At 40.9% G+C, this 16476-nt stretch overlaps 2 protein-coding genes across 6 annotated transcripts in view; one reads left to right on the top strand and one right to left on the bottom strand.

Moving 5' to 3' along the window:
• Nucleotides 1–295: 295 nt before the first annotated feature.
• LOC111245417 (uncharacterized) lies at nucleotides 296–9047 on the bottom strand. Its single transcript, XM_022793767.2, has 5 exons — nucleotides 6423–9047; nucleotides 5492–5765; nucleotides 4650–4674; nucleotides 3717–4302; nucleotides 296–2709 (listed from the first exon to the last, which is right to left on the bottom strand). Exons 1-5 carry the CDS (start codon nucleotides 7767–7769, stop codon nucleotides 2383–2385), a joined length of 2559 nt encoding a protein of 852 aa, XP_022649502.1. The 5' UTR covers nucleotides 7770–9047; the 3' UTR covers nucleotides 296–2382.
• A 393-nt stretch (nucleotides 9048–9440) lies between these two features.
• The window catches only part of LOC111245418 (membralin), a 73932-nt gene continuing 66896 nt past the window's right edge, over nucleotides 9441–16476 (top strand). For 4 of the 5 annotated variants that reach the window (XM_022793769.2, XM_086979911.1, XM_086979909.1 and 1 more), the window contains exon 1: nucleotides 9441–11245. The gene's annotated coding sequence lies outside the window, so the exon portion shown is untranslated. Of the gene's footprint in view, nucleotides 11246–14553; nucleotides 14677–16476 lie in introns of those variants that run through there. The other variant, XM_086979914.1, reaches the window with a different exon arrangement.

Raw genomic sequence — 16476 nt, 5'->3', positions numbered from 1 at the left:
TTCATGGTCGTTATTACCTAGCAATTTTTATTTTCATTGAAATTTCTTTGATGTTGCTTAATATTCTTTTTTCAACGACATGATAGACATTATCACCATATCTACGACGAATTTCTTGTAATAATTATTTCCACCACTAATTGGTAGTGGTCAGTCTATATTTGCTGTTAGTCTAACCCTGTATTTATTGCAGCTTAGTAAATAATAATTATTTCCCACCACTACCAATATCAGCCTACATTCGCTGTTAGTCTAACCCTGTATTATTATAGCTTAGTAAAAATTCAAGTCAGTGTACAGAACAGTGCCTATTATATTTATTCACCATTATTTTTTTCAATATATGTATTGATATACACATTGCACAAGCACAGGATCACCCCTCCCTCGCTAATAAGAACCCAACCTATGAATCGATCAACCAATCAATCCAATGCAGATCTATGCAAATAATAGTAAATTTCATTATCACAATTCATCTGTTCATTCATCAGTATCAATCAGTCAATTATCATTATGTCTCCTCACTGTGTTCGTTCTCCCCACGCGTCTGTTCACGATATCGTATCTTTCACTTTTACACACTGACATAGGAAGCAACATACAAATACACCCATTCTTCCTTCTGACCACCTTTTTCCTGTCTGCCTCTGTCTACATTTCTGGGTTTTCTGATCTCGAAAAATGTTTTCTAATATACCGTTTCCTTCATTCTCAACTGATTCCCCATGAATAAATCGCCGTTCAACAGCATTTTTATCATGAATGCAAATATGCTTCAGCAGAGTGTGTATTTTTTTTCTCTCCCCATCCCCTTTGTTTCGTTCACTCTATTCGCCTGTGCAGTTCGTCACACACAGACGTAAAACTATCAGTCATGTGGCGTTGTTTGTGGAATTTGATGGCCGAGGAGGTCGCAGGAGGTGTACCGAAGTTGTTCAATTATTGCTGTAAATACTAAATTATAATAAATCAACTAGTGTATGTGTGTGGGTGTGTGTATGTACGTCTGTGTATGTGTATAGTGTATGTGTATGTGTGTAGGTGTGCATTTAGGTACGATACTAAAATAGGCAACGAAATAGAAATTCAACGATAGCGCGAGTTTTTATCAAGCTAGTTATGTTATAGCTTTTTTGTTTTAATGTCGAATCTTACAATTGTACGTACTATATACAAAAAGTAAGAAACGTGATTTCTTGATCGTCACTACGAATTACTAGTTTTTGTTTGCTGTTTCTTGGGGCTGTACAACAAGCATGCTTTGCTTACAGACATAATTTTGTTACGTTTTCTAGTTGTACATAGACAAACGAAACCGCGAAGAAGACAGATATGCTTTTCAATTGATTCTATCGTTACATAGAACTGTTGCAAAAACCTACTATACTTTTAATGCATGACTTGGATCGGTCATATTAAAACATCTACTGGAAATAAGGTTTTCTTCATTCTTGCTCCTTTATGCTTAATAGTTAGATGCAATTGACACGGTGGGACAGTTACACGCTGACCCACAAGCGATAACAAATTGTATTAATATCGTTTTGTGCATTTACCCAAGCGACTGTTTACTGCTTAAGAAATTTCGGGAGCTCAACACTTTGCGTTATTTGCACCCAGTAAAGTCATCGGTGATCACCTGTGGCTTAATTGAAGCTTTGTTTTTGTTAATATCCGCACTATTGATGTTAGCGTTAATAGTAATAATAATAATTTGGCTGTGTGCACTAGAGGCAACTAAAGAACATTTAACTCTTTTGACCTCACGTGACGCTTCGTCTAACATAAAACAATTTCCGCATTTCTGTAAATTCGCCATTAAAAATTTCTGATTAACAGTGAATTTTGCCAGAAGCACAAACTCAGTGTACATGCTGTTATTTTCCTTACGCGGGAATAAATGTACCCGCCATTTTTAATACGATTATAGCTCATATATTCATCCACCCATTACATGCTTCTAATCAGCACTGTTTCTTATTTATATGTACATGCCTACCACATGTACGTTTGGTTGTATGTTTACTTGTCCGCGTTTTTTATGCACGTGTTTATAGGTTACAAGGAAAATGGATTCTTGAAATACGATGGCTCACAAAACGCAAAAATACATTTACCTGTAACCTAACAAATCGTCATTTTTAGCTTTCTTGATTCTCTAACTCTCCCCACTTCCTCAAGGTCATTTTTACTTCTCACCTACGAATACGCTCGTTTACAGACGACATATAGCTCTTACCCTGCCAATTTTTGAGCCGCTTTTTGGCCCGTTTTTCTAACTACAGACATTTATTATGTACCTAACTTCCCTGTGAATTTTTGGCAATCGCCATTAACCGGTGCTGCGTACTGTTGCCGATATGAGACCTTAACGTCGCATCACGTAAGGTCAACTAGCATCGACTCATCGTCCGGCCGTGAAAGTGTGCTGCTACTTTCGGTCGAGGAGTCGCGATCACCACCTATCATCTGGCTATGTCTGGAAGGGAGCGGTGTATGATGCTGCTGGCTCGCAGATTCGGGCTTCTCAGATTGGTTGGACGTCTGAACAGGCCGCAAGTGATGATGGGCGAGATGTTGGGGCGGCCTTTGCAGCGGATGGCCTAGCAAGCGACAACATTGTTGAAGAATCTGAAGAGGTGATGGTGCACACGGAAGGATATACGATGATGGAGTGCACAGCGAATGCACCCAATCGAAGACACCCTGAAAAGCATTGAAGAGGATTTTTCAGGTAAACACGCGGCACTATTAGTAATATTAAGCATCATGCTATTCAAGTTCTAGGTAGAAAATTTTATATATATACGAAAGCACTGATTAAATTTTGACTGGTTGCTTGCGGCTTCATGAATCCGTTCGACCGATAAAAACGTGGTCCATGAGGGATTTTATTCGTGGACATGCATTTTTTGGACTCTTCTGCCTCTTTAAATACTTGTACTGTAGGGATTTGTGGCCCGATGTACTTCGCTACGCCACCTGACTAATGTATCGCTGAGTCTGTCTCCTCGTCCGTCTACTATCCAGTCCACAATTAAATACTTACACATAGGCTGAGACTACCAAGACCAAGCGATTGCCTGTCGTGATTTCTTTGCACTTATCTAACGAAGGTACTTTTGTCGACTGTTTTCAATGTCCCGTAATTAAGTGTGTGTGAAAATAATGGATTGAATATAAGTTTGGAGAAAATAATGGGGTTTTCGCTTTTAGGCATTTCGGTCACTTCTTTGGTGTTAGTCGCAGCGTTTTATCCTGCGGAAGAGCAGCGCGTAGATCCCTTTACCAACTAACTGTCATCTTCATATCCAATAATATATTACATATATATATATAGATGACAACAAAACATCCTGCTGAAAAATAGCCTGGTTCTTTGTACGAAAGGTTTGCGTATATATTGTAGTAAGTTGAATCATTGTATCAATCTAAATGAATGTTAGAATCTAAACTTTGGTTAGCAAAAAATTAAATTTAAAAGCTTTGAAATCAATATGTTTTATTGTATCGTCGATCGTAAGCATATATTCGCGTCGATTAATTCTTTTACAGAATTGTTGTGTATAATGAATGGTTATTTGAAAAACATGCGTTTTGTTTTAATTAACTACGTTCTACTCTATTTAGTCAAGTTGTATAAAATAACAACGTGGTCTATTATTTTTGGAAGCTACTCTACACATAACCATATATATCGCTAGGTAACTAACCTGAGCTTGCTGCACAGCTTCGATACGAAGATTTTTCTTATTGTTCTCTGCTGCCTGATCTTCTTCCACGGCTACATCATCCGAAGGCTGGTCTTGTTTCTGTGGTGGCTGGTCCTGTTCTAGTGCTTGCACTTCAGGCACTTCTGCCTTCTTCTGTTCAGTGTCTCCTACCACCTCTTGCGCTTGTTCAACTTCGCAATCTTGCATCGGAGTGCCGTCTCCATGAATAATCTGATCGCCTTTCTCTAGAGCCTGAGCAGTCCTTGCTCGCTCAGAGTGATCTTCCACCGAAACGATTTGCGGTTCATGCTTCAAACAAGAAGCCTTTGGTAGCATAAAGACGGCATCCAACGTAAATAATGGATGATATTTAAGATCCACGAGTCTTTGAACTCGGTCGCCAGAATCGGAGGTCATAAGGGGTCCACTATGGGAGGTGTTTTCAACCACCGTGGAACGATGTGACGTCGACGTTTCGGAAACCGACCATGAAGGTGGTGTCGATCGACAATAGAAAACAATGGCTCGAACAACAAATGATGGGCATGTTTTGTTCCACATCATTGAAAGGCCAGTTCGCTCTTTGCTGTATGACGATAACAATAAAAACGACAGCATCAAACTAGATATTTATGCCATGAACAACTGTGAGAGCTTCTTAGAATCGATAATCATAATGATTCTATTTGGAATGGGTATATATGCTAAATCACTATGTAAAATGCATTCTACAGAAAGAACCCTTTAAGTCTAATAAAAATGTCAATGGTTTTTTCAGTTCTCGATGCTCAACTGCTCAATGATCAGAGAACTACAAGGGCATGTTTACAACAGGGATATAATATAGTACCAATCAAATAAAATAACCCAATGTTAATTGCTCGCACCGATACCGATTGAACCTATGCGTGTAACAGAAATTTACCAACTTACATGCTCTGAAGAACGTAGTTGAAATCTGAAAACGGATGAGATCACACGAAAACAGGGACAAACACAAAATTATTATAGATAATGTTTACTACAAAATCACAGACGTATATACATAAGCTTCTGAAGTAACAAATACTATAGCTATAACATAATGTATGTTGCACGTCCATATGTTCTTAATACGTATGGGAAGAAAATAATCCTTGTCTATTGCTATTTTAACATTAGGAATATTGACTTTGGTGTAATTGGCACAAATACGTGAACGCATAACACACAGAGAATAACTTTAAAGTAATGCTATCCTTTTGGAGAACCGCCTAAGTTTAGTACTTTGCATGGTGATCCTATGTGTTCAACTATTTTATTTTATTTTTTCTTATAGAAACACATCTAGTAATGCTCGTTTTAGAAAGTATCGAAAACAGGTTCAGACAATCTTTACTGAACAGCAAAATTCTCATTAAAGTCTTATAAAAAACTCAAAATTTTACCCGCACGTTTGTGTGAATTATTTTTCTATAAACTATCCTTTATTATTCAAAAAGAGAAATAATAGAAGAATCCGTAATATAAAAAGCATAAAGTTATCCTCTAAAACGTGATATTCTCACTCGTCTCGATACAATTGCCTGACTGAATCAACACCCTTTAGCTGTGAAGACGTATACATTCTTTCATTACATTTTGTTATGCTTTAAAATGTCCGGCAACGCAAATCCGGCATTTTTAAATTTATTAATATCTTCGCTGCTTCAAGTTGTCTTTCATGAAAGTTTCTTTTTTCTTGTTACAGCTACAAGCTGTTATATGTAGGGTCGTATTTGTGACAAGAATCTTACCGCACAACTCTTCGTTGGCAGTGGCCGGATGGAGTTTATCGAATATTGCATCCAAGCTAGCATGGTCCGACGATATGGACCGAGGAAAGAATTTCCATCGAGGCGTTCGACCCCATTCTACCAGTCCCACCTGTGCAGACGGATTCATTCCAGTTCTTCGTAAGGCTAGTAAACGTATGGCTTTCTTGAGCGCATCTAGAATACAGGCAGGTGAGCCGTCGACGAACTGTCCACATGGCTGACCCGTTTCTGTGCTACTGTCTACAATAAACACCTATCAAAAAAGAAAACAATGACAAGTTCGACGTTAACGACAAATCTAGCAACTATTGTTCGAAAAAGTGGCATGTAACATAATTTAGATCAACATAATTTATTAAATGACGTGACTGCTTTGCATAGAGAAAAGCACGCGATGATATCCGCTAATCCATCTGGGCTTAGACACATATGTGTAATAAATCAGACGGAAATCACCGGCCTATATGGAAATATTATAATATTTGTCCATAATAATAGTTACCCCCAATGTTTTTTCTCTAAATGACTAAAGCATTTACCTTTTTGAGTACAGATGCATACTTTTTAATTCAATGTTAATTTGAAATTTATTTGAGGTTCAGCTTGTCGAGGGCTAACTACTCCTTGATTAGGCAAACGGCTATTACTCAAATAATACAGCAAACGAACTTTACCTAATGACATGTTACATAATCCAATACTACCCCATTCGATTTGCGTCAATACTACGCACATTGAGATAACTAGAATATGTACCTTTTTAGAAGCTTTATACACAAAATTTCCACTCGTACCCACAGAATCCAACATGCCGGATCTCCCACTTAAGAACATTATCCATCGCCACCTAGTTAAGTGTTACCTGTATACGACTAGTCCTATAAATGTGCCATTAATTTTTGTTACTTACGAGCTTCTCTTGGCAGTTAATTGGCAACAGTGTCAACCTATCCCGATAAAGGACACTAGCGGTGCTTAATCCATCTGTCTTTCTGTTGCCCCCATCGCCTTCACCGAGGCGCTGCTCCCAGTCATCGCAAGCGTTCTTGCGTAACATCCGAATCGCTTTCTCACGGCTAGTTCCGCTGCGATCAGTTGACCCCTCTGCCGTTGACGCTGTCGACCCAGGCGTAGAGACTGTTTGCTGGCCCCCTTGGGCTGTCTGTCGAGGCTGCAGTCCACTCTGCAGAATGACCTCTGACGTTGCCATCGGCGTGCTGCCGCGACTGCTGCTGTCGGCGCTGCAGTTCCTTCCGTTTTCCGCATCCACATCATCACCTTCACCGGCAGATAATATTGTGGTTTTCACAGCGGAGCAGTTTGCTTGCAGCATCATGCTGGTTTTTCTGTGAGCGCTTGCTGTAGCTGCTGCGATGCGGGAGGAGATTTGAGTAGATGTTCTATCGGCCGGCAACTTCAAAACCGCACAGTTCGTCACTGTTTTCGCAGTCTTCGAAGCTGCTGCAAAACGGTTACTTTCCGCGTGTTTTACGCTACTTTCTTTTCTGATATGTTGCCGTTTTTGCTCATGACAGTCGTCATTGTGTGCCTTGTGCACACTTGCCACGTGAATATTGTGTTGATTAGACTGGTGCTGATATTGTTTGTTTCTGCTCTGAATCGTTTTTTCACGAATTCCTTGCGGACTATTTAGCTTCTGATCTTTGTGGTCCTGACTCGTTGAGCTTCGGTTTCGTTGTTGTGCTCGCGATTGCCCCTGCACTTGCTGCTGTTGTTGTTCTAAGCGGTGCTTTAAGGCGTTTCCTGTTTTCGGCGACTCCAGTCGAAACTTACCACCTTGCTCCTGGTCTGTCTGCAGCACTGTTTGTTTGTGATCGTGATGGTTCGGTTGACTTCTTTGCTGTTTCCGTCGCACTCGCGCCACCTGTTCCTTCAACTTACTCGCGTCGTTCAGTACTGAGCTCCCGTCCTGTTCTAGCTGGGGCCTATCATTATCACCGTTGCGCTGTTCGAGTTTCTTCTGCTGCAATCGGCCAGTGGTGCTGTTACTGTCGTTATTATTCTGGCCCCCTCTCCCTTGATGCTGTCGTGTTAGCTGCTCGTCTACCCGTTCGTCGTCGTAGTGGTAGTTGTTACGGTGATGCTGCTGCTGCTGCTGCGGCTGATTGTTGAGAGGCTGTTGCTGTAGCTGTTGCTGCGTTTGCGTCTGCGAAGTTTGTTGTTGACTCACCATCACAGCAACTCTGGCCAGTTTCGAACTCGGCGACCCACCTCCCTCATTGGTAAGCCTCTTCATCGCGGCGGACGACAGCTCGACAACGGCAGTGAGCGACAGCACCAGCCCGCCGTAGAGACCGCCATCATCATCAGTTGCGTCTTCGTTAAGAAACAGACTGCGCCGCACCGAACCGCCTCTAACTGCTTTTGTTCGTACGAGCGAAAATCGATATTTAAATAGGGCGTGTGCGCGATACCCAACTTAGTCGCACGTCTCTTACGCCTAGTGGTGACCGAAACAACCCAGCTTCCCGGATGCACTCGAGCCGTATTGTACAGCCCGTATTGCAATGTCGTTTACTGACATGCATAAAGGTAACCACAAAGAAATCAGTGGCTGACACACCGCGAGCTCTCACTATACTTGGCCAACATATGACCCAGTAATAGCACTTCACTCGTGATCGTTGTTTACTCAAAAATATCGTGTCACTTTCGTCTAACACATCACCGGTTAGGCATCATCACATACATTTACGAACAGCATATGTAACCGTGACAACCAATCGCGTTCATATATGCGCACGCTATACACAAAACCCGAACAGACTGTTTCTAATGATTCTCAATATTTGTATGTGTGTATATTTAAGTATATGTCGAAATTGAACAAAATCAGACGCAATTAAGTCTTTGAATAAGCGTTTGGATCTGCGTCACAACAAATGAGACGTCGTTTCACTCTACACTTGACCAAAAGTGCTGGTCAAAAAGGCGATCTTTAATTTCCTCTCTCCTATTATAGACACAGTAATCATGTGTGTATATTAAATAGACGAACGGCGTGGATATAAAGTTATACCGCAGCCACTAAAACGCTGCTGTCGCTATCTGTCTAAAGGTTTGATGCTGTTCACACACAGCAGCAGTGACTGCACCTATCTTTGACGCCGCGTCTACAGGAGGGGCGACTGAATATCGCTGATATCCACACATTAAGCTCGAGCTCTTCGAGAACATCTAAGAGCCCTCAAAGAATGAAAGGTTCGACAACTAATGCAGCGGTACACAGGGGCCTCACTTAGCTGGAACAGACAATTGCTTGTTCTAAGCACTGCCGTTGAATGAGAAACTCGCCCCAATAGAGACCAGATACCCACAACAACAATGACATCAACATCAGCTTGACCAAAACATCAGCACATTTTCCCTCTCTGTCATACGTCACTGGGCTCAGCAACGAACTGCAGGAATCCTCATTGGTCGGTAGTAGGTGTTAGGCGAACCTTAGCTCACGGTAAGCTGCCAAACAGGAAATACGATTTTCCGAGAATAACACCGCGTACCATATCCCACCGTGCCGCTGAAACCCTTCAAGCAACGAGGCAATGCGTACACACCAAATGGAGGGAGCAGCTGCGAGGGGTCCGGCGAGCAGGTCTAACGAACCCGGACGATACTTCGAAAGGACTAGTAAACAATGGCCGGTTATCGATGGATTCGCATTGGGATGTGTCGTCTTTTTTCGTTACGCTTTTCCGTGGAAAGACTGTTGCGTGAAACGCCGCCGAATTTCGAGACTTTCTGATTATGTATTGAGAAAGCTTAAAAAAACTGGGTAGTTGAACTACGCTCCGATCAGCTGATTCGGTATTATGCTACGTTCGCCTTCTGCCCGTCCCCATTATACGCTAGCGCGGCAATGGCTACCAGCGAACGGTTCGTTTGTACTCGGCCATAAGCGGCAATACAAGGATGAAAGTTGATGGCGTGCGTGCTACTGTGTTGACGCTCTTGCAACGTCCAGCTAAACAGACTGCTCCGCCTTAATCGCTCTAGTTGAGGTGGTGGGGCCAGTATATTCTACGGCATCGATTGGCTAACGACGGTTCCGTCTGCCTATGTTCTTTCATAGAAGAGTTAGCATCATGCACGAAATTACTGGGGGATCCGCGCGGGAGATCCGTCAAAGCAGTGTCCGTTATTTTCTCCTGTCTCCTCTATCCAAGTAGAAGTTAGAAGAAAGACACGCAAATTACAGCTAGCAGTAATAGTAGCTGCACTAGAACTACGAACCATTTCTCGCTGTCGCGCTTGTTGTTGTTCAGATAATACTTTCTAATTATGTAGAGAAGACACCGGCATTGAACGCCTGTCCCGCCGTTGGCGCTGCTATTGCTATCGTGCTGACGGAGTGTCGCGAAAAGAGCCTTTCTTCTGGTGTCGCATTTTCTCGCGTTCTATTAAGCTCGTACGACAGGAAATCACGTCGCGATTGAACGATCGGTCTAGTGTGATAACGGTAAGTCGACTCACCGTTGTAGCTCTTTAAAATCTTCGCTCTGTCCGGGTAACTACAGACAGACCCAGCCGTCTTGCTAGAAAAAATGGTGTATCGGACGAGCGCGCCCAGGGTTGCGTTGGCGCTAACGTTAAGCACTACAAGCGAGTTGGCCAGCCAACGAGCGACTGTGAACGAAAAGAGCACAAGATAGATTTTGTGCGTTTCAATAATTCCGTATAACTATACGAGCGTTGAATCCATGAGGTAGAGTAAAAGGATACATGTAGGGCGAAAGAATATAAATATGTAAGAAGAACTACAGGGATCAACCGAATATCCTTGTGAGACGATCGTGTGAAATCGTAAAGCCTAAATAGACAAGACTAGCAGTGAGACAGTTGATGGTATCAGCGAAGATCCGAGTACAGTGCACGGATGGAAATATTTCAAACGACCAGAAATTTTAGTGTCATTTATTAGGAGAACATTTACAGTGACAGTGCATCGGTTTCGGACAGGTGTCGTTGCCGTGTCGGATTGTAAGGAATGTGTGTGACATGTAGAGAAAACTTATAAGAAAAGCTTTAAAGGGTTTAAGTCGCTGTCCAGAGCCCACTTCTGTTTTTGGTGCTGCTGACCCCATGTTTCAAGGATTACGCTGTGTCCTTTCACGGTTCGCGTATAGCTATATGAGTTAACGCACCTACGTGTTGAGAGTTTCGCCTACTTAGTAGAGCAGTCGTATCAGGTTGCGTGTCATTTAGCTATCGCTCCAAATATCTCTATTGGCCCCGGCTAGTTCTTACCTAATATGAATTCTCGCTTCGTTTCTTCTATTCATTCTAACAGAGAATGGGAGAATGATATGATAAACGCGCAGCTGATTGACGCATGTAAAAACTGACACCTTCAAATCATTATTTGCGTCGAAATCTCATACCGTGTTGAAAAGGCTGGCTGAAGTTCATTGTCGTTAATAGCTCTGTGCGTGCATTGCCATTCCTAGTAACGGCCTAGATGCTCCTGAAACCATTAGCACCTGCTCTTGTTTTCTAATACTTGTGGTAGCCGAACAGCTCAAACAAGGCGACTTATACATATGAGTGACTGCCCTGCATACGTCCGTGAGCCAAGAACGTCTGGAAACTGACAACAACAGCAGCAGCTATAGCACTCAGTGAGTGCACAATAAGTTTTTATCTGTCCGAGTCACCTGCTTGCGAAGCCGGCGCGATTCGACGGAACCCTTTTGCATAGTATCGCTTACAAAGGTAAGGTGTATACAGGACCCCTTACCTACGCAGTAGTTAATAGCCTTGAAATGTTTAGAGAATGTTCGAGCCCCACCAATCTACATTTCATGTTCACCAACCTGTCAAACCATTCTAGAACATAACTGTACCTAAGCACCGTGAGGGCTAATTAAGAAAACTCCAGTCTATTCGATAGAGTTTGTAATGTGTTGTGGTGTATTTTGCATGCTGACTAGCTGGTACGACCAAATGGCTTACGGCAGTATACTAAATGACTTGTTTATACTAGCGTGGTAAAATGATCATTAATGAATGATACTCTGGCGGAACGGCAGGAACGCTCGGTAGCGGTCGGTAACCAAACAGGCTTGAACTATGATTGATACGGTCAGTTCGAGATTACCATAATGGGCAACGCAGTATAGAGCGAGTGCCGTTGCATTACTTTAGTCAATACTAGTTGTAGGATGCTGACGAAAAAAGCACATAAGAGAGCTCATCACTTTAAGATGACAGTCCTACCTTGGACTGACGCATTATCGTGTCGTATAGTACAGCTAATTTGTATAGACAATCACTAAAATGATTGAAATCGATGGCCGTTTGTCAGCCGTATGTGATAAGGATATTTTCGACTAAGAGCTTTGATGATTATTGAGATTAAACGGATATGAACATTTGTTTCTGTATTCTGTATATGAGTAGAACAGATGTGATTTATTAGAAAAAAAGGAGAAAAACATTATATTAATTCCCAAAATTACTATTAAAAAATTGAATGTAACAACAAAGGAATCAATAATTCTAGCTACAATAGCAAATCGAGCCCTAATTCTTAAATCATAGTGAAAATAACAGCATAACGTGTGTCATGCAAAACAATATCAATAGAACTAGCTGAAAGTACCCCAGTAATTTATCCTATGGTAAATAAAAAAATGCTGAGGATCAAATCAACAAAAAAAAAAGAGTTAGACGCTAAACTACCTGTCTAACAAACAAATATACTAAAGTTTTCAAGGGGGCGTAGAACATAAAGATGTGGCAAAATGTTACATGCAACACTAACACAGTATAATCGATAACGAGTACGTGGGTGCAATGCATTCATAGAGCGGATATCTGCAATTCTAATAGACAGCTGCCATGTGCCTGTAAATGCTTGTCTCCTGTGAGCGCTTCCTTGAAAATGAGCCATGTATTAGCTGTGAACGGGCATTTATAGAAGTCGGAAACTATTAAAAGATAAGACCATGTCCATAAGCAGTATGACAACATCTTTCTTCAAAGCTTTTTTTAATGAAGTATTTAGTATTCGGTTGGTTTTTGCTAGTCAAGTTTTGATAATACATGTTCTGCTAAGTTCGGAAGGTTCTACTACTAAGTTCAAATGAGCAATGAGCCGAAATGTTGTTGTATGCACTAATTGTCTGTAATCCGATTTTAGATAATCTACATATGTGGGATACTGAGTATTTCGTCCTATATTGCCGAGCAGGTTCGCATCGTTGACATCTGTCTATTCAACAGGGTGAACTTTATTTCTTAGCTGCAGGGATATTCGCCGGGCCATATCTGATGCGGGGGTACCTGTAAATAACGGCGAAAAATGACAATGGTAAAGGGTAATCAATGTGAGAAGGAATTGCAATGCAAAAATTCGTTTTTCTACATCTACGTGTATCTACAAAGTGTATTGTACGGGTACTTGCCATCAGCTGTAAAATTTTAGAAGTATGCCGCAGTACGGTTTCTAAGTACTGTAGAGTCAGAAATGGTTGGCGTAAGCCGAACTTTCACCTTGAATTTACGCAAATAAATAATTATACTGTTGTTTCCAGTTTGGATAACTTTAACAACGCTCTTGGCCTATCAGATTCATATTAGGTCAGTATAAAATACATAGGTTGAAAACCTTTAATAGAGCAGTTGAAGACTGTTTTGGTAAGAGAACAGCTTGTTTTTTTGTTATTATTTACCCGTTATACATTGTAACCGCATATACGATAGCATGCATGACAACAATACGCTTGAGTGCCATATCATTCAATTTCAAGCACACTTTTATATAAAATAATACTTTGCAATACTGCAATTGGATATCGTAGATAGGGCGGAGCCTTACTTAACGGCCAGGTCAGTGGTGTGTATATTAGTCTAATGAAAAAAGTCCCTGATTATTTCGAATGGCAGGAAAGTTCACAAAAACTAATTACATTGTATCAAAAATAATAATCATTGTATCAAACATTGTTTGCGAAGACCCCCAGAGCCTATTTGGAATGAGCGGGCATTGTATGGAAAGGTTGCGTGCACCGAATGCGACATATTGTGAAGGAAATCATTTTTTTGTACGTTTTAAGTATTCTGTTGCTTGTATCAACTGTATGCTGATCAGGGAGCTCTACATGATGGTTGTATATTAAAGAATTTTAAAATTAAGATAAATTATTAAGATTAAATTATTAATATTAGACTTGTATTATCCTTAACCTGCATTGACACGATTGCTTTCGCCGAATATTGTATAACGAAATGTCACCGGTGCTCTAATAGTTAAGATTATGCTATAACTAAATAAGTAGCACCAAAAGTAGATCTATATTATCAGATGGTCTTCGTTTAGATTAATACAACTCCCGCAAAAAATAGACGCTGCCAGCTGTATAGAGTGAAAGCTAATTTAATTCCATCATGTCTATGTATTTAGCGGTCAAGGACACTATCACTAACGTATGCAAAAGCTTAATAAAAGCTTTTTTATCATGAGTTGTTGTATTATTATTGCACAGCAGTTTCTTATAAAACATCTAGAAGATAACCAGTTAGTACGAGGGCTGATTCATAAAATTTCTCTACGGTATTTTTTCAAAAAATGCTCTCTGAGTAGGTATTTATCGATGTACGGCCAAATCCTGTTATTGCCTCGCTAAGGCATAAACAGACACTTTTTTTTTGTAAGTAGTAGATCCGGATGTGTGAATGACTGCTCTCCTTCGTTAGTGGATGTACAAGTAATTTAGTTAATAGCATGAATAAAGAGGCCAGTAGTAGGCGTATTATTTGGTAATTAAATAGACAATAAAGATGTGCGCACTAAACCAATTAGAGGGAATAGGTTTTCAATTTAAGACATGATTACAGTCAGTTTAGTCATGTAATTTCGCTTGTGATTTAAGCCTCATTAAATATTTTAAGATTTATTTAGTAACGATAAAATGCATGCGTCCACTTTCTGTCGTCGTAGGAAGCCCGTGATAGTGTCGGAATCGATTTGCTAAGTTTTTTCTTTTTGTATTTATTCAGGCATTATGTTGCGAGGAAAAGGTTGATATTCAACCAAACCAACTTCCTGATTTTGACACCTGCTGACAGAGAGGCTCATGTACTCGATTGATTGTTTAAGTCGATAGCCTTCTTCGATGCTTGACATCATATACATACATACGGTATGAGGATTTAGTTATTGTGAATTGCCTAGAGCGTTATTGTCACAGCCGCATAGGCTACAACTTACACCTCATCCCGCCTATTACCCTCGTATAATCCTCTGAGTGTCCAAGTCATCAAAAATCTGGCCGATATCAATGTACTAGTCTGATAAACTGTCAAAGAAACTCACTTTTACAGACGAGCGGTAATCATCTATAGCTCTTTTGAACAGCGCCATCATTCCAGCTACGCAAACCCAGTAAATCTAATAATAATGCTATGACAGTGAGCGCGACGGCACCAAGCGTTGAGGCTAGCAGCAGCAGTAAGAGCAGCAGAAAATATTGGTAATGCTACTTTCACAGCAAGACTGCGTCCACAGGTACTTTAACCCGTTCCTCTCCCTACGGGTTCTCCTGCTCATGAGTCGTTGACGAGAGTTCCAGAAAGCAAAGCGGCGCTTTCGGGTCGTTATTTAAAGCCAGCTATTGCTGGACACGGGAAGACGATACTCTGCCTCCGCGTATCCGACGATTAACGACCATATCTCCTGTTTGTACTCTAAGCGACTGCAGTCTACGCCGACGTCGTTCGGAATTACCGCTTTCGTGGGTGTCATTTGTTGATCTTTACAACGAACAAGTTCGTTGCTTCGGCGATAGGTCATTGTCGTTAATGTCACAGGTGCTATTACAGTTGCTGTTGTTGTTTCTGTCTGTTGTTTTAGATATTGTCAAATCGATAGCATTGCGGCCTTTGTCGGATAAGGTAACACCACGTGGGAATTTCAGCTGATGCAAGAAGAGTTCGCTGTGCCGAGATCAGCGAGCAGCGCTAGCCCAAAGATTGTACATGAAGGTTTCTGAAGGGCAGACGTGATTAGACCTGGAAAAAGCGTCCATTTCAATGAATGACTGTTGTCGACTACATCAGATAAAACTAGCTAATTACTGCCATGATAGGGCAGATATAAATGATCATATCTTTTTTTTTAGTTTATAAAAAAAACCGAGTCAAACGGCTGTTAAATAAAATTTACAAAACTCGCGGGTACGTCTGAAGCTAAAATATTTGGCAACTACGACGTTTGCCACGGCTGAAATCATTTTCTTTGTATTACTTGCATGGCTTTTTGGAAAGGCCATAGCAAATATCCCTAAGGCCAAACACGCCTTAGAGAGAATCGCCTGAGTTCGAAAGGTGGTAAATAATACAGCTCCATTTATACATTGTTACTTTGCACTAGAAATTAATACGGGCCACCTATTATAGTATGCTCATGGAGGGCAAAGATCGGTTAATTGTCAGATACGAGCTTTATAAGCACGTGTTTAATTCGAAGTGAGTTAATTTATACGATTTTACGATTGCATTTCCTGTAGGTAAAGGAAGACCTGGAAGTCAGACTCGATTGTGAAATGCTGTAAGATAGGCAGTCTGAGGGAACAATCCTATCAAATTGTAAGGGTAGTCAATCAAATGAGAAAATCTGTGAGTGTATATTTTAATTCGGTGCCATCGAAAATTCACACAACGGCAGGATATGTATGTGTTCATGCCAATAGACTACGATTTAGTTAAGAAGAAATTTGAAATGACACTCTCACTATACTCTTGTAGGCACAACAGTGATGGGACCCAAACGAACATTCTCAGTGAATTCATTTCCAAGGAAAAACTCATGCATGAGTTCTGTGAAAATTGGGTCTCCATCCTCAAACATTTTATTATGCGTTAAGCGAATCAACTTCGTACACCGTATTATACTTCGAAACAGGACGGCGTGCTGTACAAAACAGTGCGTTTATTCTTTGCAA

Source organism: Varroa destructor, unplaced genomic scaffold (genome assembly GCF_002443255.2).
Source record: "Varroa destructor unplaced genomic scaffold, Vdes_3.0 BEIS01000002.1, whole genome shotgun sequence".
In the NCBI taxonomy this organism is placed as follows: domain Eukaryota; kingdom Metazoa; phylum Arthropoda; class Arachnida; order Mesostigmata; family Varroidae; genus Varroa; species Varroa destructor.
This window is presented reverse-complemented; position numbering and strand designations above follow the sequence as displayed.